The sequence below is a fragment of the Zingiber officinale genome, chromosome 2A, assembly GCF_018446385.1.
Source record: "Zingiber officinale cultivar Zhangliang chromosome 2A, Zo_v1.1, whole genome shotgun sequence".
NCBI lineage: Eukaryota > Viridiplantae > Streptophyta > Magnoliopsida > Zingiberales > Zingiberaceae > Zingiber > Zingiber officinale.
Genome location: NC_055988.1, coordinates 173,536,683 through 173,561,303, shown reverse-complemented (window position 1 = coordinate 173,561,303; position 24,621 = coordinate 173,536,683). Strand labels below are relative to the sequence as shown.

The window sequence follows — 24,621 nt, the reverse complement described above, 5'->3', positions numbered from 1 at the left end:
TGCCATTCTCATGACCTCGGTCAGTTTTTCCGTTATCTGTTCTCGGTTAGTTATATGAGATGGCGAAGACCCCCGAGCCGATCGGCCGGGAGGATTATATACGAGCCCGTGGCTGCCACGGGCTCGATGACGAAGACCCCCGAGCCGATCGGCCGGGCGGATTATATCCGAGATGCAGGCTCGATGGCGAAGACCCCCGAGCCGATCGGCCGGGAGGATTATATACGAGCCCGTGGCTGCCACGGGCTCGATGGCGAAGACCCCCGAGCCGATCGGCCGGGCGGATTATATCCGAGCCACGGGCTCGATGGCGAAGACCCCCGAGCCGATTGGCCGGGAGGATTATATACGAGCCCGTGGCTGCCACGGGCTCGATGACGAAGACCCCCGAGCCGATCGGCCGGGCGGATTATATCCGAGCTGCAGGCTCGATGACGAAGACCCCCGAGCCGATCGGCCGGGCGGATTATATCCGAGCTGCAGGCTTGATGGCGAAGACCCCCGAGCCGATCGGCCGGGCGGATTATATCCGAGCCACGGGCTCGATGACGAAGACCCCCGAGCCGATCGGCCGGGTTTGAATTAGCCCTCAGGGCCGTCTAGCCCAGACGTTAATATATGCTTTACTGCAGTCCAATGTCCTTGTCCAAGGTTACTCTGATATCTGCTGACCATACCCACGGCAAAACAGATATCAGGTCTCGTACATAGCATTGCATACATTAGGCTTCCTACAGCCGAAGCATAAGGAACTGCTTTCATGTCCTCTATCTCTTTTGATGTCTTTGGAGACATCTCTTTAGATAGAGCTACTCCATGTCTAAAAGGTAAGAAACCTTTCTTGGAATCCTGCATGCTAAAACGAGCAAGGATTGTATCTATATATGAAGCTTGGGATAGACACAACATTCTTTTCTTACGATCCCTTATAACTTTGATCCCAAGAATGTGTGCACATTCTCCTAAGTCCTTCATATTAAATTGTTTGGACAACCATACCCTTACGTCTGATAATACCTTGACATTGTTGCCAATTAACAAAATATCATCTACGTATAGTACAAGAAATACCACCACGTTTCCGTTACACTTCTTATATACACAAGACTCATCCGGACTTTGAATAAATCCATATGACTGGATTACTTTATTAAACCGGATGTTCCAAGACCTTGAAGCTTGCTTCAGTCCATAAATGGACCGATTGAGCTTGCACACTAGATGCTCTTTGCCTTTTTCAATGAACCCTTCTGGTTGCTTCATATGGATGTTCTCTTCAAGACTTCTATTAAGGAAAGCTGTCTTGACATCCATTTGCCAAATCTCATAATCCATATGAGCAGCAATGGATAAGAGTATCCGGATAGACTTAAGCATGGCTACCGGTGAAAAGGTCTCCTCATAATCCATTCCCTCTTTTTGAGTGTACCCTTTTGCAACAAGCCTAGCTTTGAAGGTTTCTACCTTCCCGTCTGTCCCTCTTTTCCTTTTGTAGATCCACTTGCATCCAACGGCTTTTACACCATCAGGTGGTTCTACAAGCTCCCAAACCTTATTAGAGTACATGGACTCTATTTCAGAATTCATTGCCTTTTGCCAAGATGCTGCATCTATATCTTGGAGTGCTTCGTCATATGACCTGGGATCAGGTTCATGTTTACCCGGGATCAAGTCCGAAGACTCTCCCAAAAACATGAATCTTTCAGGCTGCCTTACAACCCTCCTGTTGGTGCAATATCCCTCAGGTCAAGGTTGACCTGGGTAACCAAGCTGAGTCTTGGTTTGGGTTTAGATGTTTGACAATAAGATATTGATTGAAGAAGAGTCAAGTAGGTCAAGGTTGACTGGATACTTGACTGGGAAGTCCTAACTGGGATGTTAGGCAAAATGAAAGTCCTGGTGAGTGAAGCCAGGCAGAAGGAAAGTCCTGGTAAGTGAAGCCAGGCAGAAGGAAAGTCCTGGTAAGTGAAGCCAGGCAGAAGAAAAGTCCTAGTGAGTGAAGCTAGGCAGATGGAAATCCTGGTGAGTGAAGCCAGGTGAAAGTCCTAGTGAGTGAAGCTAGGCAGGTGGAAATCCTGGTGAGTGAAGCCAGGTGAAAGTCCTAGTGAGTGAAGCTAGGCAGATGGAAAACCCTAGTGAGTGAAGCTAGGTGAAAGTCCTGGTGAGTGAAGCTAGGCAGATGGAAAACCCTAGTGAGTGAAGCTAGGTGAAAGTCCTGGTGAGTGAAGCCAGGCAAGGGAAAATCCAGATAGATCAAGGATGATTGGACATCTGGTGTTGGGAAGTCCAAGTAGGTCAAAGGATTGACTGGATACTTGGCATGAAAGAAAAGTCCAAGTAGGTCAAAGGGATTGACCTGATACTTGGCACAGAGAAAAGTCCAAGTGGGTCAAAGGGATTGACCGGACACTTGGTAAGGGAGTCCTAGCAGGTCAAGGGAGTGACTAGATGCTAGGCATGACATACCAACAGGTCAAGGTTGACCGGATGTTGGTTTGGGAGGTTTGGGACTTGGTTTTGGACAAAAATCAAGTGCTGGATCGATCAGTGGATCGATCCAGGCTCTGGATCGATCAGTGGATCGATCCAGACCTGTCCCAGCGAACAGAGAGCCTCTGGATCGATCCGTGGATCGATCCAGAGGTCCCAATCGATCAGTGGATCGATTGGGACGCGGCTGCTTCGCGCGATAAGCGCTGGATCGATCCGTGGATCGATCCAGGCGCTTTTCCAGAGCACAGAGGCGCTCTGGATCGATCCGTGGATCGATCCAAAGCCTCCCCGATCGATTGGGAATATTCGAATCGATCGGGATCCGACCGTTGGCGTCGTTTATAGCTGCAGGCGTGTGATGGCTGCGGCACCGCTTCCCCGATTCACTCCAGATTTCTCGCCAGCTCCTCCACAGCACTCAAAAAGCTCAGATCGCCAGTTCTTGAAGGATCTTGGAAGTTTTCCAAGTCAAGAGGCGGATCAAAGCCAAGAAGAGAAGCTAGGGTTAGGGTTTATACTCATTGTAAGCTTGTAAGCTTGTATTTCTTGTATCCTTTCCCTCTCTTCTTGTATTGAGTCTTGTAGGGCTTCTCCGCCCTTGGTAGTTACCATAAAGGAGAGTTTTATTTAGTGGAGGGTGTGTGTGTTGGTGTGGATCCTTGGATTAGTCACCTCTTGTGAGGTGGATACCAAGTAAAACCAACCGTGTTAGCGTTGTGTGTTTGTTTCTGTATTTTCCGCTGCACATCTTTGAAGGAACAAGCAACGCCGAGCAACGAGAGAACGCGACGAGCTATTCACCCCCCCCCCCCCTCTAGCTACTTTTGGTCCTAACAAGTGGTATCAGAGCAAGGCCGCTCTTCACCGGAATCATCGCCGGAAGGGTCAAGCATAACGAGAAAAGCTAGAGGGTGAAGAAGTTGGAGCAAATTCTTCAAGTTCAAGATTTTATCAAGCTCAACTTCAAGATGCAATTCCAAGATGGACTTGGATTTGACACAAGGGTGGCTCCACCATATACTTCTACGAGTTTCGATTCTTGGAAATCAAGAATCGAAAATTTCCTTATGATGGAGATAGAGCAATGGTTTGCTCTCATGGAAGGTTTTGAAGCTCCCACAAATTCCAAGGGCAAAGTACTCAAAAGGAGCAAGTGGAGCCAAGAGCAAGTCCAAAGGTGCGAGGCCAATGACAAAGTGACCAAGCTTTTGGTCAATTTATTGCCAAGCACCATCCTTTGCAAAATTGGAGAATTTGAAGATGCAAAGGAACTATGGAGCAAATTGGCCAAGCTTCATAAAGAGATCCCCTCCACTGTACAAGAGCAAGAAGTATCTAGAGAGGGTGACTCTTTGGAGCAAGACCAAGAGGAGGGCTCCGAGGTTGAGAGATGCTCAACCTCCGAAGAAGAGGAGATCCAAGAAGCTTCATCCTCAAGGGAATGCAACGAAGGGAACAAGGAGGGAGCATACTCCTTGTTTCATATTCAAGATGATGAAGCCTCCACCTCTAGGATTGAGGGGGAGCAATCCTTGGTGACGCCGGATCAAGAAGAAGGAGAAGCTTCTACATCCGGGTCAAGAGACGAAGAGGAGGAAGTAGATTCTACCTCCACAAGTCAAGAAAAATCAAATGGAGGAGAATCAAGGTCCGATCAAGAGGAAGCTTCTACCTCCGGATCCAAAGAAAAAGATGCCACCCCTACAAGCAAAGGTATAAATATTTCAATTAATAATAAAAATCATATTATATGCTTTGAATGTAGGGAACATGGGCACTACAAGAGCAAGTGCCCTAAATTGACCAAGAAGAAGGGCCAAGTGGCACAAAAGGGCAAGGCGAAGCCCAAGGAGATCATTCCCAACACAAAGAAGAGCAAGGAGCATATTATATGCTTCTCTTGCAATCAAAAGGACCGAAGTCAATGCCCCAAGGGAAGAAGGTGGTCAAGGCTCAAGGAGGCACTAGTCAAGGGGGAGCCTCCAAGGTAAAGAAGAAGGTAACATTTATTGAGCCTACCCCTTTACATTATGGTAAAAAGCATGATAGTTCTAACTTATATCATTTTAATGCTATTTACCATGAAAATAGAAAGCATGATAGCGTTAAAGAAAAATATATAGCTTTTCATGCTAAAACCACTACACCTAAGGCTAGGAATGTAGGTAAAAGTCTGGGCAATAACTCTAAAGATTTTAGATACAAGCCCAAGAACAAATATGCTCATGAATCAAATGAAAAATCTAAAACTAAGGACTTAGTGATAGAAAATCAAGTCTTGAGGTCAAGACTTGATAAAATGGAAAAGACCCTAAAAAGGATGGAAAATATCCTATTAGGGTAAAATGAGCATAACCTAGGTTTAGGGGTACAAAAGTCATCCAATGGCCATAGAGGTTTGGGATACAAACCAAAGGCTAAGAAGGATGTGCCCTCTTACCATAGAGTTCCATATAGTTATGGAACAAACCCTAGGTCTAGTGGTCAAGCCAAAAATACTAGGGAAGTCATCCCTAAGAGTATTTTTGCAATAAATGTGACTAAGACTTCTAAGAAGTCTAAGAAAGTCACAAACAAGGTCACAAGGGAGGTTATCCCTAGAGTTGACCTAGAAAATGTGACCAAGGCTTCTAAGAAGCCCAACAAGGTCACTAGGAAGGTATCTAGGGAAGTTATCCCTAGTAAGTACCTAGAGCATCCAAGGAGCATCAATAGGTGTTGGGTTCCTAGGAGCATCTTCTCTACCCCATAGATGGGTTAGAGAGTGTCAACTCCGATTAGAAGGGTAGTTAACCCAACTTTGAGGAAATTGACACTCAAGGAGCATTTTCAAGGTTTTAGTTAACCTTTGAAAATGAAATGGAATTATTGATTACTCCCTGAAAGAGTAAAATGTGCCTAATGGTGAAAAAAAAACTGTTTTTATCTTAAAATGGCACAAATTGGGAAAAACCTTGAGAAATACCAAGTTGGGATTTTGGTATTCTCTTGGAAATTTAAGGCAATCCGGGCCTTGATTTATGTAATCACTCTTGAGGAAAAATGGAATATGCCAACATTTGAGGACATGTTTATTTTCAATTGGCATACATTTAAATCAAGGAAATTAGAAATGCCAAATTTAGGCTTTGGCATTCTCTTGTAGCACTTTAGGGCAATCTAAGTTTAAGTTGTAAGTTTAGCTAAGACTTTAAGGATACTTAGATAGTTAATCTAGGTATATTTTATTTATGCTAAATCTTGCCATGATTGTTTGTCCATAATATGCCATGACATCATGTCTAGTTTTGCATTCATATTTTATTATGAAAAATCCAAAAAAAAATACCATGTCATGACATTCATACATCATGTAGAAATAGGATATTTTCTTTTGAAAATTATTTTCTTTTGATGTATGCCATAACATAATCATGCATTAAGTTTAATTCCTTGTAATTAAGGACAAATGGCATTTAACGACACTTATTGACAAGTGACATCCTAGGTGGATGTCTAACATTTCTAAAATGCCTAGATAAATATGCATGATCCCTAGATTAGGGCAAAAACCAAAATCTACATCTCACAAAGACTATAAGGTGACTTGTATGTGTTTTAGTGCATATTATATACAAGTGAGATGTTAGGATGATGAACAAAGCTCAAGATGTTGATTTAGTGCATTCCTTTGAGTTTTAAATTCATCAAAACACATAGTTATGTGTTTTCCCATCATTGGGAAAGCTAATGTACAAGTCATGTGCATTATGCCCAAGGAACATGATGGGATATTGGTTTTGAAAATGTTTTCAAAATGATTTTGGAAAACCTTGGTGAAGGCTATCTTTTGATAGTAATCACCATTGAATAGTTAGACACAAACTTGAATAAAACACTAAAGTTTTTGCAAGTTCTCAAGTTTATGTCAATCTTTGAAAATATGAAGTATTTTCATAGAAAACTATTTTTCCGTGATAGTAAACGCCCTAAATAATGTCTACACGAAATTTCATAATTTTTGGATTTTTGTAGAATTTTCTAGGGGTTTCTGAAGTTGACTGAAATGGAATTTCAGCAACTATCAGAGCTCCGATCGATCCATGGATCGATTGATCCATGGATCGATTCAAACGGCAATTCCCGCGAGCAGAAGCTCGCTGGATCGATCAGCCGATCGATCTAGGGAGTCTGAATCGATCAGTGGATCGATTCAGCAAGGTTCAATCGATTGGAACCCAACTTCAATCGATCCAAGTTGCTGGTTTTGGCTGGGAAGGCCTGATTTCAGCATCTTTGAACCTATTTTAGTCTAGGTAACCATTCCAAACCCCTAAAATATATTTGTATCCATAAAAAGGGTGTTTTCATATGAAAACAAGGATGGGTTGGTTAAGGAAGGCTAAGTAGAAGTTTAGGTTGAGGTTGTTTCAAATTTTGAATATTTGAACCTCAAAACTTCTAAATTTGGGTTTCCTAATGTTTTAGGGATTCCAAGTCATTGTTGGTGCAATGACAGAAGTTACCACCATGTCTTTAGGGGGAGGGACTCTTTAAAGACATGAAAATTATTTTTCATGAACCTTGGAAGGTGGTTAACCTTCTGTTGTGAACTTGCTCAAGGTTGAGCATTTAAACTTGAAATGGGGAAAAATGGGGAGTGGATATCCTCATTATTTCAAGTGGACACTCAAGTGGTAGATAATGCTCAAGGTTGGGTAGTTGTCTACATTGAGGGAGAAGTTAAGGATAAATGAAGGGTATGGGACCTTCATTATCGTGTTGATCACAACGAGTGATGTTGTGAACAACGATGAGCAACTCTTCAGGGGAGAGTCTTCAACAAATGGATTTGTTGAAGTGTGCCCAGAATTGGAGCATAGGTTGATGTGTGTCCAACGATGGGTTGATGTGTGCCAATAGGGGGAGAATGTATGATTAAGCTTAGGCCTTCATTACCTATGGGAAGGTCATAGGGGAGAATGAAAGGACTCATGAAAGGGAGTAAGTTAGGCTTTCATTACCTAGAGGGAGTTTGCCCTCTTGGGGAGAATGAAGAGTTTAATTTATGCTTTCATTACCTAGTGGCATGAAGAAGGAGGCTATGGGATTAGCCTAACTTACATATGGGATTGTAAGTGTTATTGTGGTATTGTCAAACATCAAAAGGGGAGATTGTTGGTGCAATATCCCCGGTCAAGGTTGACTGGGTAACCAAGTCGAGTCTTGGTTTGGGTTTAGATGTTTGACAATAAGATATTGATTGAAGAAGAGTCAAGTAGGTCAAGGTTGATGGATACTTGATCGGAAGTCCTAACGGGATGTTAGGCAAAATGAAAGTCCGTGAGTGAAGCCGGTAAGGAAAGTCCTGGTAAGTGAAGCCAGAAGGAAAGTCCTGTAAGTGAAGCCGGTAAGAAAAGTCCTAGTGAGTGAAGCTAGGCGGATGGAAATCCGTGAGTGAAGCCGGTGAAAGTCCTAGTGAGTGAAGCTGGGGAACTCTGGTGAAGCTAGGCGGTGAAAGTCCTAGTGAGTGAAGCTAGGCGGATGGAAAACCCTAGTGAGTGAAGCTAGGTGAAAGTCCCGTGAGTGAAGCTAGGCGGATGGAAAACCCTAGTGAGTGAAGCTAGGTGAAAGTCCCGGTGAGTGAAGCGCAAGGGAAAATCCAGATAGATCAAGGATGATTGGACATCCGGTGTTGGGAAGTCCAAGTAGGTCAAAGGATTGATGGATACTTGGCATGAAAGAAAAGTCCAAGTAGGTCAAAGGATTGACTGATACTTGCAGAGAAAAGTCCAAGTGGGTCAGGATTGACCGGACACTTGGTAAGGGAGTCCTAGCAGTCAAGGGAGTGACTAGATGCTAGGCATGACATACCAACAGTCAAGGTTGACCGAATGTTGGTTTGGGAGGTTTGGGACTTGGTTTTGGACAAAATCAAGTCTTTGGATCGATCGATGGATCGATCCGGCCAGAATCAGAGACTCGGATCGATCCGTGGATCGATCAGAGGTCCCAATCGATCGCTGGATCGATTGGGACGCGCTTGGCGCGATAAGCGCTGGATTGATCCGTGGATCGATCCAGGCGCTTTCCCAGAGCACAGGCTCGATCGATCCGTGGATCGATCCAAAGCCTCCCGATCGATTGGGAATATTCGAATCGATCGGGATCCGACCGTTAGCGTCGTTTATAGCTGCAGGCGTGTGTTGGCTGCGAACGCTTCACCGATTCACTCAGATTTCGCCAGCTCCTCCACAAAGCTCAGATCGCCGGTTCTTGAAGGATCTTGGAAGTTTTCCAAGTCAAGAGGCGGATCAAAGCCAAGAAGAGAAGCTAGGGTTAGGGTTTATACTCATTGTAAGCTTGTAATCTTGTATCCCTTTCCCTCTCTTCTTGTATTGAGTCTTGTAGGGCTTCTCCGCCCTTGGTAGTTACCATAAAGGAGAGTTTTATTTAGTGGAGGGTGTGTGTGTTGGTGTGGATCCTTGGATTAGTCACCTCTTGTGAGGTGGATACCAAGTAAAACCAACCGTGTTAGCGTTGTGTGTTTGTTTCTGTATTTTCCGCTGCACATCTTTGAAGGAACAAGTAACGCCGAGCAACGAGAGAACGCGACGAGCTATTCACCCCCCCCCCCCTCTAGCTACTTTTGGTCCTAACACCTCCCACTACGACGAGGCACTGTCTGTGGTTGTGTATCATGTGTGACACGTGTTGCAGTCTCTTGTGGCACTTCATCTTGTACTGTTGGTACTAAAGTAAACATGTCCTCTCTAAGTTCTTCTAAAACAACTTTACTACTGGGCTTGTGATCCATTATATAGTCTTCTTCTAAAAACTGGCCATTGGTGCTAACAATGACCTTCTGGTCTTTAGGACTATAAAATAAACCACCTTTCGTTCCTTTGGGATATCCTACAAACACGCGAACTTCTGTACGAGATTCTAACTTATCAGCATCTGGTTTCAGTACATGTGTTGGACTACCCCAAATCCGAATATGTCTTAGACTGGGTTTTCGCTCATTCCACAATTCTATGGGAGTAGAAGAAACTGATTTAGAAGGTACTAAGTTCAGAACGTATACTGCTGTTTCCAGAGCATATCCCCAAAACGAATTTGGTAATTCTGAATAACTCATCATCGATCTAACCATCTCCATAAGAGTCCTATTCCTTCGTTCTGCTACACCATTCTGTTGGGGTGTTCCAGGTGCAGACAATTGGGATTGAATCCCAGCCTCTGATAAGTAATTCCTAAACTCTCCTAAGAGGTATTCGCCACCACGATCAGATCGTAGTATCTTGATACTTTTACCTAATCGTTTCTCCACATCAGCCTTGTATTCTTTGAACTTGTCAAAGCACTCGGACTTGCGCATTAGGTAAATGTATCCATATCTTGAATAATCGTCTATGAAAGAGACAAAATATTCAAAACCTCCTCTTGCCTGGACAGACATAGGACCACACAAATCAGAGTGAACCAACTCTAACACTTCTTTGGCTCTATACCCCTTGGCCTTGAACGGCCTCTTGGTCATTTTACCTTCTAAGCAAGATTCACAAGTTGGAAAATTTTCCAACTCTAATGAACTCAAAAGTCCATCGGCTATAAGCCTCTGAATCCTACTTAAATTAATATGACCAAGTCTTAGATGCCAAAGATATGCTTGGTTCATTTCTGAAGGTTCTTTTCTCTTATTAGAATTAGAAGATGAGTTATAAATTTCCATGTTTTGCTTTGTGGAAGAAATTGGATTTAAAATATACAAATTGCCAACTAATGCAGATAATCACTTTATTTCTTTTAATAACTACATCGTTCTTGAAAGAAACCGAATATCCATCTATAAACAGTTTAGAAACCGAAATTAAATTCTTTCTAAAGCTGGTACATAAAGACAATTTCTTAAAACCAAATTTCTATTTCTACTAAAAGACAAGTAGACGTCTCCCACTACAACTGCCACCTTAGTAGCATTGCCCATGTAGACGGTAATCTCCCTTCAGATAGTCGTCGGGTTTTGGAACCCTGCAAGGAATTGCAGACATGATCGATGGCTCCCGTATCTACACACCGGTGCTTGGTAGATAACACCGCTAAACATGTTTCAACAACGAGCAAGAGATATACCTTTGTTTTGGTTCCTACGAGGACATCCGCCTTCCATGTCTGCTTCGAGATGAAGCACTTGCCCTTCGGCTTCAGCTTTAAATCCCGTACACTGAGATTTATTCACTTTCTTTCTTGAGCCACTTGTTTCTTCTTCTTCTTTCCTTTCGGTTTAGAAGTAGAACCATTTTCAAAGTGAATTTGAGAATTGTGACGAAATAATCCTTCTGCTGCTCTGTCAGTAGTTCCCCTAATGAATAAATCCTTTTATTCATATTATAGTTCAGTGAACCGCTCAAAACTTCTAGGTAGTGTTTGGAGGATCATATCGATCTGGGTTTCCCATCAATTTCTCCTCCAAGGATCAGTATCTCGTTCGGATAAGCCATCATCTTTAGGATATGATCCCTTACAGAGTACCCTCTTGCATGGTGGGTCATTATCTTTCTCATAGCTTCTTGTCTAGAAGCCCTATCCCGATGACCAAAGAGCTCCTTGAGATTGTTCATAATATCGTTGGTAAATCTTGATCTCGATGTTGCAATACATTTGACATTGAAGCCAAAATGTAACACCGCGCCATCTCATCGCTTTTACCCATCTCTTATGATATTCAATCTCCTCTTGGGTAGATTCACCGATGGGTGCATCGGACAAGGTTCAACAAGATAAATTTATAGCTTTCGTGATAACAATGTCCGTGTTCCTTTTCCAATCTATGTAATTAGGTCCAGAAAGTCTATTTTGTTGAAGTATAATGGATGGGTTGAAAGTCATCCTAAGAATCACAAATAACTTTTGGTCGAACTCTAAATTTAGAATAATATTGATTCCTCAAACAATACTATTTTAAATTAACCAACACCTCATCACACCGTGAATTTTGTATGCCACGTTAGTGTGGACGTATACAAATTCAACATTTGTAAAGGAGGGTTTTAACCCATTAATTTTATTGTCTTGTCAACCTAACTTTTGACAAATAAAATTAATAGTTGGTATTATTTGGTCACACAAATAATAATAGTGACTCCGTTGGGAGGATACTATTAGATGTGTCTAAGTGTATACCATTACTTGACACTAAGTCCATTAATAAGATTATGCCCCTTCCGTTGGGAAGATCACACGCTCTTAATTAATTTCCTATAGTCATCCAAAATGGAAGTATGTTCTAGTGATCCACAAACAAGCTCATCCGTTATGGAGGAAGGCACTCGAGCCAACGCCAAGCTTGTTTGCATCACTTACAAACCAATAATGGAGACCATGGGATTTATTTAAAATCCCTCTCCCACTTAGTTATTTATAAATGAGGAATTTTAACTATGCTAGCCTACTAAACTTGTAAACTAACATGCACACACAGCACAATATAAAAGCAATAAATAGAAAATTTAATTTTCAACTATTATGGCTTTTATCTCTTAATTGTCCTCCGTGTGTTGTCATCTCAAGCTGCTGCCATATTTGGCCACCGCCTCCGGGTCTAGCTGTCGCATCCATCTTGCTCCTAGTTCCGCTGCGCCTCTGGTCCTTAGAAGGTTCCACGCTTTGCAAGATTCGATTCGCGACATAAATAGAATTTTACATTTTTGATCCTATATTCCATAAAAGGAATGTACATGTATCTAGATCAAAAATAAAATCCTAATAAAACTAAATACAACTCCTGCTGTATTTTAATACAATCATGCACACACATATAAATTGCCCTTGACATATCCAAGGGTCCAATCACACACATAATTAACTAAAAGCCATAATAGTTGGATCCTGCATCCACAAAGTTAGCACATCCTACTATTATCCTGCCTAAATTATGTATGACATGTGCATAATTAAACTAAATACCAAATACACAGAGGCAAAACCCTAGCTCTGATACCAATTGTTGGTTGCTACTCGGAAAACCTAGAGGTTCCACTGTACAAAAATTTTGTACAAAGGTCTGAACCTTTTCCTAGCTACCATGTGTTCTTTTAAATTAAATTTTGGATCGCTGCTGAACTTAACACGTTTGATCCAAAACTTAATCTATTTGTTCTTTTAGGTTTTGACTTGGATCTCCTGCGGAACTTAACACGTTCGACCCAAGTCTCCTTAAGTTATTAATTCCATTAAATATTAATTTACATAAAAGGTTCCCAGTACTGACGTGGCGAGGCACATGGCCTTCTTGGATATGGGAGCAACCACCACCGACTAGACAAAACCTTTAATAGAAAGCTAATATTTAATTTCCTAAAATAACTTTAGGTTAACCAAAGAGAACAATCAAATCACAAGGAAAAGAAAGAAAACAAAAGAACACAACATCGAAAAATATATTCGAAATACTAGAACGTAAGCCTCTTGTATTTGGTATTATTTCCATAAATAACTAGCATGATGCGGAAATAAAAATTACTAGTTATACCTTGTAGAAAAACCTCTTGATCTTCTACCGTATTCCTCTTCTAACCTCGGACGTTGTGTGGGCAACGATCTACCGAGATGAGAAACCACCAACCACCTTCTTCTCCTCCAAGCAAGGTTCGGCCACAAAGGAAGAACTTCACCAAAGAAGAAAACCAAAATACTAACCAAGCTCTAAGAGATGCTAGCTTTCTCTCCTTCTTCTTCTTCTTCTCCAAGTAGTATCCGGCCACCACAAGAGCTCCAAGGAAGGGAGAGAGGTTCGGCCACCACAAGAGGAAGAGAGGGAGAGGATGGCCGGCCACACCAAGGAACAAAAGAGGGAGAGAAAATAATAGAGGTTGTATCTCATGAAGGCACCCTCACCCCTTCTTTTATATTCCTTGGCCTAGGCAAATTAGGAAATTTAATTACAATAAAATTTCCTCAATTTCCTTGACATGATTTAATTTAGAAAAATAAAATAAATTTTCCAAATCAATCTTCAATGGCCGGCCACATCATTGGAAAACAAATTGGACAAGTTTTAATCAACAATTAAAACTTCCTAATTTGTTTCCGGAAATTTTAAAAAATAAAATTTCTCTTTAAAATCTCTTCATGGTTGATAAAAGGAAATTTCTATAATTTTAATTTTATCAACATGTGAATAATTTTTAAAGAAAAAATAAAATATCTCTCCAATCTACAAATAAGGAAAGAGATCTAATTTCTTTCTTTAATCTTTTATAGATCTTTTACAAGAGAGATATTTTAATTTTAATTCTCTTTAAATTATATCTTCCACATAATAATAAAAATTAAAATTAAAATCCTTTTTAATTTAATTTGGCGGCCCCACTAGCTTGGGTTCAAGCTAGGGCCATCATACCTAGGCCGGCTCTAGCTTGGTTCCCAAGCTAGCTTGGCCGACCCCTTATTGTGGGTATAGAAGGTGGGTATAGGTGGGTATAGAACTCTATAAATAAGAGGCTACGATAGGGACCGAGAGGAGGAATTGGTTTTGGTCTCCGATAAAATTAAGCATCCGTGTTCGCCCGAACACACAACTTAATTTTATCAATGATAATTCATTCCACTAGAGAACTATCATTGAACTACCGCACCAATCCCAAATTATATTTTGGGCTCCTTCTTATTATGAGTGTGTTAGTCTCCCTGTTTTTAAGATATTGAATGTCCACTAATTAAGTGAGTTCTTGACAACTCATTTAATTAATATCTAAGTCCAAGAGTAGTACCACTCAACCTTATTGTCATGTCGGACTAAGTCCACTGCGGGGTTTAACATGACAATCTTTATGAGCTCCTCTTGAGGACATTATCAACCTAGTATCTCTAGGACACAGTTTCCTTCTATAATCAACAACACACACTATAAGTGATATCATTTCCCAACTTATCGGGTTTATTGATTCAACGAACTAAATCTCACCCATTGATAAATTAAAGAAATAAATACCAAATATATGTGCTTGTTATTATATTAGGATTAAGAGCACACACTTCCATAATAACTGAGGTCTTTGTTCCTTTATAAAGTCAGTATAAAAGAAACGACCTCAAATGGTCCTACTCAATACACTCTGAGTGTACTAGTGTAATTATATAGTCAAGATAAACTAATACCTAATTACACTACGACCTTCTAATGGTTTGTTCCTTTTCCATTTTGGTCGTGAGCTACTATTTATAATTTATAAGGTACTGATAACATCATCTTCTGTATGTGACACCACATGCTATGTTATCTACAATATAAATTAAATGAACAACTACAAACAAATGTAGACAATTAGACCAAATGTGATTCTTTATTCATAATAAATGTTTACAAAGCTTAGGCTTTGAGTATACACTCCAACACAGCCGTCGTTCAGGTATCGTGCTATGTCTATATGCCAGCCTGCGAGCCAAGAGTGTATTCGGCCTTCGTGCCGCTGTTGTAGTCCGGCCTGCGAGCCGAAATTGTAGTCAGACAGTGCGTCATCCTACGGATCCATATCGCGTCCGGCTCCGAGCCACCGGAGCTAGCTACTCATCAGGCGGACATTCACCTACTATTCAGGGTCGCGACGACTCGGCCAGTATCCCGATCAGCTTATCCATCCATCCGAGGGCGCCCCCCTGGGCCAGGGTACGTTCTCATACTCGGTATCTGTTCATTTTATTGCTATACTATTATGCGGTTACTTATATATCTGTGGGATCTGCCTCGAGCACCGAGGTACCAGAGGCCAGGGCGACCCGGTCGCTGGATGCAGGTACAGTTGACCGGAGGAGGACTTCTGACGATCTGGTCAACGTAGAGGACAGCTCACCACCGGGTCAAGAGGATGCGGTCAACCCTCCAGACACGTCATACCGACAGGTTCGTCTTCTCAGCTTCTAGACAGGAACATAAGTTAAGAATGACTGGATGCTATTTATAGGGAGACTTAAAATAAGTCAAGAATGACTAGATTCTCATGGGAAGATTTAAATCATAAGAATAATAATAATTCTTTATTTAAAGGGAGAATATGAATATCTTTTGGGTACATAAGAGGAAAGAGATATTCGACAACTAATATTATAAAAAACGTCTCTGCATGAGGATGGAGATATACCTTTCATCTTTCACCTCTTTGTTCGTGTACTACTATTCATCTTAACTTATTTGATCGTGGCTACGCCGTGCATTATTTTAATTCTATTTTTTTCCATTCTCTCTCAACAACTTCTTGGTAATTCAACGACTCTTGTCAACAGCACTTCTAACTGTCTGATGGTTCATCCTTTGAAAGTCTCGATGTAAGAACATATTACATATATACGCCGATTGAGAAATCTCAAAATCTACCCGTCCACGGTTCAGTAAAATGTTGAAGAAATTATAAAGCGTTAGTTGATCAATGCGATGCGTGTTAGAAGGAATTTTAAACATTAGTTTAATATTATTTTTTAAAAAAAAGCATAATATATCATTAGCGGTTGTTGTGGTAGGATGAGAAAAAAAACTTTTCTTCTATACAAGTTGAACTTTTTTAAGACTTGGTGGGACTTATGTGCCTCACCCAACGTAACCACAATTTGGTCAATGTGGGCTTGAATTGTCTAACGTGGATGTTTGGGTTGGCGAGACTCAAACTATGACTACTTTTGTGTCTCTCGCTTATGAACATTGCCACAACATTGTTCAACTAATTAATTCCTTAAGGAAACCCTAACCACGAACATCACTCACATATTGCCCATTAGTGTGGTCTCACTTAACCAAACAATATCACATTAACGTCCATCTATGTCGATATTTTGATAAAACAACTTATTGTTCATATTGATAATCAATGTCATCTTTTCAGGGTGGTACGATGATTAAGATATAAAGTATTATCATATGAGTTTACTGTCAAAACATATCTTATAAAATCTTTATATAACAAAAAAAAGTCATTTTTTAAATTAAAAAACAATATTTTGAAAAATGGAATATAATTCGTATACAATTTATTACCAGATAACTTCTTTTCAATCACATAAAACACTGAAACCAAGCCGTCGCCTAATGTAGCAGGAATCGCAGCACCTCTTTTATTCTGACCGACCACGGCCACGTCGTCGCCGGCGATTTGGAGTTCCCGTCGACGCCATCGTTGCCGGCGAGCACCCTGTACTTATCCCTCCTCGTGAAGTTGGTGCACTCGAACCCTAACGCCGCCGCCAGCATCCTCTGCACGTGGTTGGCGACGTCGTAAGCGCTCCTACCGCCGGCGCCGCACGTGGCCTCCGCCGGAAGCTGGCCCAGGAAGGTGACCTCGTACACCGGCCTCGGGTTCATGAAGAAGTAGACCGGGTCCATCCCCTTCCACCCCCTCGCCGTCGTCGCGTGGAACACCCCCACCCGGTGGTTCAACGCCACCGGCTCGATCCGGTCGGTGAGCTCCGCGAACAGAGCGCTGAACCGGAGAAGGAACGGCTCCCGGCAGGTGGTCCCCTCGGGGCACACCGCGAGGTCGCCGCGCGCCAGCTCGGCCCGGATGCGGGCGCCGTCGACGTTCCGGTCGCGGCTCAGCCGGACGGTGGGGATGGGGGAGAGGAGCTCCGTGAGGCGGGAGATGGAGTAGGTGACGGCGGGGATGCTGCGGCCGAGCACGGCCGCGAGGACCACCGGGTCCATGAGGGTGCGGTGGGTGCACACGAAGAGGACGCCGCTGCTGGTGGCGGGCGAGGGGCGGCCGCGGACGATGAGCTTGCCGCCCAAGAGCGGGGCGGCGAAGGGCATCCACCGGAAGGGGACGAGGAGGCCGACGGCGATGCGGAGGACGGCGAGGGCGAGGCCGAGCGGGAACCAGAGGAGGATGAGCAGGGACGTCAGAGGCGTGGGCCGGAGGACGAGCCGGCCGTCGTGGAATATCACCGGCCGAGGCCGGTTCGGCTCGACTAGTCCGGTCTGACTCGGCTCGGTCGGCAGCAATGGAATCGGAGAGTGGTATTTTTCCTGATTAATTAAATCCGGCGAGTTAGTTAAAAGATCTAATTAATAAATTTTAATAAAAAATAATTTATTTATATACCTTGCATAGAGACAAAAAACCACGGTCCGACTCCGGTCGACCCAACCCTACATCGATCGGTTCCCCACCGAACACTCTTGCCAATTTCACCACGTGCTCCTCCTCCTTGACCAAACCGGTGGCGAATCCGAACCGGTTCACTCCAATCTCTCTCCCGACCACTATGTCTGCGCACAAATGCTCCTTCGCGAACCGCTCCACCATCACCCGCGGCCACCGCGTCACCACCACCCGCCTCCCTCTCGCGAACGACCGACATACCTGCCATGCTGCAATATCCACATCCTCCATGAAGAACTTGGGCAGCACTGCCCGTGCCGCCGCCTCTACCTCCGCCGCCTCCACCCCCGCCACGGCCACAAACACCATCACCCGCAAGACCAACTCATCGCGGCCCATCCGGCCCAACAATTTAAGAACCGGCCACAGCAACAAGAGCAGAGCGAACCGGACCAAACCCAAGGAGTTGGACTCAAAGGCAAGGAGCATGAAGTAAGGGAAGGGGTCGTCTTCTTTGAGAAGCGTGCCCTCGAACTCGGCCGCGATCGTCCGGTCGCCCATGGCGCTGGCAGAGCTGCTCTTCGTGGAAGACGTTTCTTAGCAGGTGGATATATTTAGAGAGGAAGGACATGGCGTGGACGGAAAGGAGAGGAGGGAAGTCTTCGCAAGGAAACTAGGACGTTCAACCGTCTTAACTACCGAGTGGAATTATTTAGAATACAATGAGGCGAATAAATAAATAAATAATTATTTAATTAATTATGGATGGAAACGGGTTTGAACATGGAACAACATTGCAGCGGTTGGAATTTAGATTTGGATTCATACGTTATCCCGCATGCTCTATCCACATGGTTGACTTGTACGTAGAAAGGTAAACTAATTAAGAAATTGAATAGTCGTATAAAAGGATATTAAATGAGACACTTATTTGACAAATGAATCACGTTTATGATCAAATTTATTGCAGGTCCAATAATTCCGTTCTACTCCTTTTCATATTGAGGGCTATTGAACGATTACGAAAAGGGCAATGCGGCAACGCCTTCAACTAGAGGGCACAAAATCCCCATCGCCCATTAATGAAACAAATATTTTGCTTAAGGAAAAAACAACAAAATAAATATAGATCTAGATTATGGTTTTTGAATTCATCTCCTCCAACCTTATCTTCACAATTGATGGTCAACTCGTCCCGGATAGCCCTCGAACTATAAATTATACATTTATAGTACGAGATGTAGTTGTGGTGTATCACAATAGATAGTGGACCTAAAAACATCAGATATTAGGATAAGCCACTTTTCTCACAATAGATAGTGGACCTAAAAACATCAGATATTAGGATAAGCCTATATGTGTGTTTTTTCGATTTATCCAGGTCATCGGTAGGAAATTTTCATGGAGTCGGGATTGTCATCAAGGATTAGTTGAACTAAAGACTTGAATATTTGGTGCTAACTAAATGATGTAATGGTTAGACTCTCCAACAGATTTCTAAAGGATCTAAGGTACGAGTCTCAGCTGCGGTCACCACAATATTTGTCCCTTAAAAAAATTTATCACAAAAATCATCGCCAATTGGTGACGAATTCAGGATTCGTCCCTAATTTGATGATGAATCCTAGATTTGTCAATAACTTTGTGATGAATCAAGAATTCATAGTGAAATTAGGGACAAATCCAGGATTCATCGTCAATTTTAAAGATCTTCGACAGTGAAATTCTTTAAATTTAGTGATGAATTTTAGATTTGTCGCTAAATTAGGGACGAATTCTAGATTCGTCCGTAATTTAGTGACGAATCCAGAATTTGTCGTAAATTTTTTAGACAAATCCAGAATTCATCGCTAATTCGATCGCACAAATCAATTAGAAGCTCTTTGTATTGTTGCGAAAAGTGGCAAAATCACATTAATTGGCGATGAATTGAGTTCTCGTCTCCAAATTAGCGATGAATTATGGATTTGTCCCAAATTTGACCACGAATCAAGAATTTGTCATCAATTTGGGGACGAATACTCAATTTGTCACAAATTTGATTAGCTAATTGATCAAAAACCTTTCTATATTGTCGCGAAAAGTTGCAGGTTTGCCCCCAATTGATTGCCTAAGCCAATTGATTGTCCAATCAATTTCAGACCGTTATGTGATTTCGAATAAGACCTACTAATCAATTGCCCTGATCGATTGGTTTGTGCCTATTGGCGACGAATTCTAGATTCATCGTCAAATTTAAAGATCCAAATTTGGTGACAAATTTTGCCAGATTCGTCGTCAAATTTAAAGATCCAAATTTGGTGACAAATTCTGGCAGAATTTATCACCAAATTGGCAACCAATCCAGAATTCCTCGCCAAATTGAGGACAAATTAGTTGTTTCGTCATCAAATTGGTAACAAATTCAGGGTTCATTGCTAATTGGTGACCGATCCTGTCTGAGACCTGGAGAGATGACACACTAGATATAATAGATGAATGATTGATCAACAGAAGACCTTTCTCTTTCCATCGAAGTTTCTTCTTTAAACCTGCGCACAAGGAGATGAGACAACAAAATGTTAGCGCTCTGGAACTAAGGGGAGTTCCTGGCAAATGCCCTCCGACACTCAAGTCAGTCGTTGTCTGAACAAGTGGATGAAGAACAGTAAGAATGTGTTGGATCGAGACCGCGCTAGAGAGAGAGGGGGTGAATAGCGCTCGTGGCTTTCACGCGTTTCAGATTCGGAAAAACTATCGAGTAAAGCAGCGGAATAATGAAATCAAACACAAGCACAAGGGACACCAAGTATTTACTTGGTTCGGAGCCTTGGGCGACTCCTACTCCAAGGCCCGCGATCGTTGATCGTTTTCAGTGGGCAACAACTATAATATCATGTAAAGTTTACAGAAATATGATACAAATAAAACAACAAGTAATCTTATACCGACAACAGAAAAATAGTAATCTGAGGCTCCTGGTTGTCGAGGCGTTGTTACAGCACTTCTGAGTCATCTTGTTAGCAGTAAGCAGTAGAAGAATAGCTTCAGAGTTGATGATCTGAGCTGCTGGTCGAGATGTCCTTTTATTGGACGTTGAGGGCGCCTCCATGGACTCACTAAGGTGCCTTAAAGGTGAAGTCCTATCCCTCTTCCTGCGCTGCGATAAGCCTCCGCTATCTGCTGCTTATTCTGCCTGGAGGCGCCTTCATTGCTCCATGGAGGCGCCTCAAGCCTAGCATCCAAGGTGCCTCAGCCTCCCTCGAGGGTGCCTCCAAGCTTGCTGCGAACACTTCTTGTGACTTGCACCTGAGGCGCCTCAAGCTCCATAAGGGTGCCTTGGGTACTGTTCATCTGAGGCATGATGTGCATTTTGGTCCCTGCAAAATATGTTAGTCTACAAACCACACACATACCCTGCAAGACAAAATTAGCACGATATAAATACAATAAATGAAATATTTGACAGTCACCGGACTGTCCGGTTCTAACTTCGGATTTCCAACCGGAAACCCTAGGTCGAACCGACGCCTACTGTTCCCTCTTCCGGGGAACGCGTCCTCACCTATTCAACTCAGGAGAGCATACCTGATGCTAGTTCGGTCCTCCAGACCGACTGAGCTTTCCGCCTAGGGTTACCACCCCCTAGGACCTAGGGTTACAACCCCCTAGGGGTTTTCGCCACGTAGGGTTACCTCTCCCTAGGACCTAAGGTTACCCCCCTTAGGATTTTACATCACCTAGGGTTACCACTCCCTAGGACCTAAGGTTGCCACCCCTTAGGATTTTTCACCTGCCTAACCGCAGTTAGGACTTTCCTGAAACCTCATTTTAGTTCGTTAGAAAACAATTAACCTTAACTTTGAATCTCTTTTGCCATTATCAAAACTAAGGTTTGATCGTCTGATGCTTTCTGCACCAACAATCTCTCCCTTTTTGATTATGACAACTAGAATTCAAAGTTAAGTAGAAAGATATAATAAAGAAATGTTACTAGCATAAGCAAAAATTTAGCACAAATATAAATTTGATAAGCACAAATAAAGCTCCCCCTTAATAGATGCTTACAAAAACTCCCCGTTACTAAAACAACAACAACAACAACAACAACCAAGCCTTTTCCCACTAGGTGGGGTCGGCTGTATGAATCCTTTTAAGCCATTGAGCTCTATCTCCTATTATATCATCATCTATATTTAAATAAATTTTATCTTGTTTTATTGTTGCTAACCAAGTCTTTTTTGGTCTTCCTCTTCCTCGTTTTATATGCATGTTTATCATAGTTTCACATCGCCTAACTGGAGCATTTATTGGTCGTCTAAGTACATCTCCATACCATCTTAAACGTGTCTCTCTGAGTTTTTCCTCAATAGATGCAACTCCTACTTTCTCTCTAATGCTCTCATTTCTTATTTTGTCCATCCTCGTATGTCCACACATCCACCTTAACATCCTCATCTCTGCAACTCTCATCTTCTGCTCATGTGCTCGAGTCATAGCCCAACATTCAGCTCCATATAACATAGCAGGTCTAACTGCGGTTTTATAGAACTTACCTTTAAGTTTAAGAGGTATTTTACGGTCACATAAAACACTCGACGCTCCCCTCCATTTCACCCATCCTGCTTGTATTCTATGTAAGACATCTCTCTCAATCCCTCCATCATTTTGTAAAAATGATCCTAAATATTTAAATCTCTCGGTTCCAGGCAACTCGTCCTCTCCTATCTTAACAATTGTTTCATTACTTCTAATATTGCTAAACTTAAATTTCATATATTCCGTCTTTAATCTACTAAGCTTAAAACCTTTCTCTTCTAGTGTTTCCCTCCAAGATTCTAGCTTAGCATTTACTCCTTCACGTGTCTCATCTACTAAAATAATATCATCTGCAAACAATATGCACCACGGTACTGTGTCTTGAATGTGTGCAGTGAGTTCATCCATAATTAATGTAAAAAAGATAGGGACTTAGAGCTGATCCTTGATGTAACCCTATCTTTATTAGAAATGCTTCAGTTACTCCACCTGAAGTCTTTACTCTGGTCGTTACATCCTCATACATATCCTTGATTAGTTCAATATATGTTACGCTAACACATCTCTTTTCTAAAATTCTCCATATAATTTCTCTTGGGACTCTATCATATGTCTTTTCTAAGTCAATGAATACCATGTGTAGATCTTGTTTTTGCTTCTGATATTTTTCAATTAATTGTCTAAGAAGATGTATAGCTTCTATTGTCGACCTTCCAGGTATGAACTCAAATTGATTTTCTGTCACTATGGTCTCCTTCCTTAATCTTTTTTCTATACGTTTTCCCAAAGTTTCATAGTATGACTCATTAGTTTAATACCCCTATAGTTTGCACAAGTTTCCCCGTTACTAAAAGCTCCCCTTAAATTTTAAAAATCTTAATTTTTAAAAATTTCAAACTTTCTTTTCTTTAACTTTCTTTGAATGTTTTTATACTCTTCCCCTTTGCCATATATCAAAAATAACTAAGGGAGCAAAAGAAAGAAAAACAATGATAAATTGCCTTAGCTAGTTTTGAGAAACCTTAACTCTTCAGAAATAATTTTTATCTTATTTTTCAAAAATAAGGCATCAAATAAACACTTAGCTTTTAAAGAGGGAATGAAAAATTTAAGAAACATAAAGACTTTTAAATAGAGGATTAAACATACTTTGATAAACACTTAATTTTCTTGGAAAACTTTTAGCTAAGTGAAGTATTTTGACTTTGAAAAGTAACTTAGCTAATTTTTGAGAAGCTTTTAAACACCAAAAAAAAAAACTTAGTCAAATTTGGAAAAAAAACTTTAGAAAATAATACTTAGATAATTTGAAAAAATGCTTAACTTGAAAAACTTGTAAAATTTTAACTAAGTTCATTTTCACTTTGGAGAATAAAATAAGCAGAAAATATTCCTAAAGTCCAAGCATGAGTAACTGAAAGGTAATTACTTAAATTTCTTGGCCACATGTTTAACTATTAGTTACTAGCTGATTACCTAGAGGGCAACAACTTTCACTTGGTTAGTCAAGTTAAGCTTAAAGTTCCAGTTAGAAACTAAGATTGGATAACTTAACTTGATTAATGTATTTTGGTATTTATTGTCCAGACTTACTGCGATGCACAGAAATAAGTATTCTGAAGTCTAGACTGTACCCTATTCATCTCACCCCATTCTAAGTGTTTCAAACACAAACAAGTTATGTCTAGTGTGCTTGTGAGATGTTCTGGCTGAAATCTAGGAGAACATGATTCCTAGGGTTAATGTCTAGGCTAAGTCCAAATTTTGAAAATCTAAGAAATTGAGATTTTGAAAATATTATTTTTTCTAGAGTTTTTAAAAAAAAACATTTTGGAGTAAAGAAGATTCTGAAAATCATAACAACAACTGAGTACTAAGTTTTAAAACAGAGGTTCTATTAAGCATAAAGAATTTTGAAAGAGAAAGTTCGACTAATCAAATATCTAAGCAAACAAAGTACTAGTGAGATATCCAGGTCCAATATACAATGCATGGGAAGATAGAATCAGGTAGAAGGATCGCCAGCTGGAGGATCGTCAGCTAGTGGTGGGGGTTGCTTGTGTATATGCAACGCTTGACAAATCTCCTCTCGGAGAGAAGTGACCTCAGTCCGTAGTGTCCGGAAGCCGTCCATGACCAGCTGATGTGTCAGCGCGGAGGTCTGCTCAAGATGAGCGAGTCTATCCTCAATGGATGAGAAAGTGGAAGGCTGTGCTGATGTCGAAGGCCGGGATGGATCGAGAGGCTCTCAAAATAACTGATCATTAGTGAACTCAAATAACTCCTCTCATCCCTCAGGTGGTTGAAAGAACTCATCTGGGGCTAGGCCACCTCCCTCGGCTGGAGCAACTGACTCATCCTCATCTAGATTGGCTGGCGGAGGCCCGCCTCCCCATGCTAGGACCCCCTGAGCGGTGATATCTATATGCGCTAATCTAAGATGACGCTGTCCAAACTCATTATAATGTGTAAGGGGAATAATTGTCCCCCGAGTCACATCTATGCCATCTATCGTCGAGAAGATGGAAGTCATCACATGGCA

The 24,621-nt window shown here is 41.8% G+C and overlaps 1 protein-coding gene across 1 annotated transcript; it reads right to left on the bottom strand.

The window, feature by feature from the left end:
- Positions 1 to 16,447: 16,447 nt before the first annotated feature.
- On the bottom strand, positions 16,448 to 18,168 carry LOC122043352 (glycerol-3-phosphate acyltransferase 5-like). Its single transcript, XM_042603923.1, has 2 exons — positions 17,562 to 18,168; positions 16,448 to 17,485 (listed from the first exon to the last, which is right to left on the bottom strand). The coding sequence occupies exons 1-2, from the start codon at positions 18,120 to 18,122 to the stop codon at positions 16,550 to 16,552; spliced, it is 1,497 nt and encodes a 498-aa protein (XP_042459857.1). The 5' UTR covers positions 18,123 to 18,168; the 3' UTR covers positions 16,448 to 16,549.
- Between the last annotated feature and the right edge of the window lie 6,453 nt (positions 18,169 to 24,621).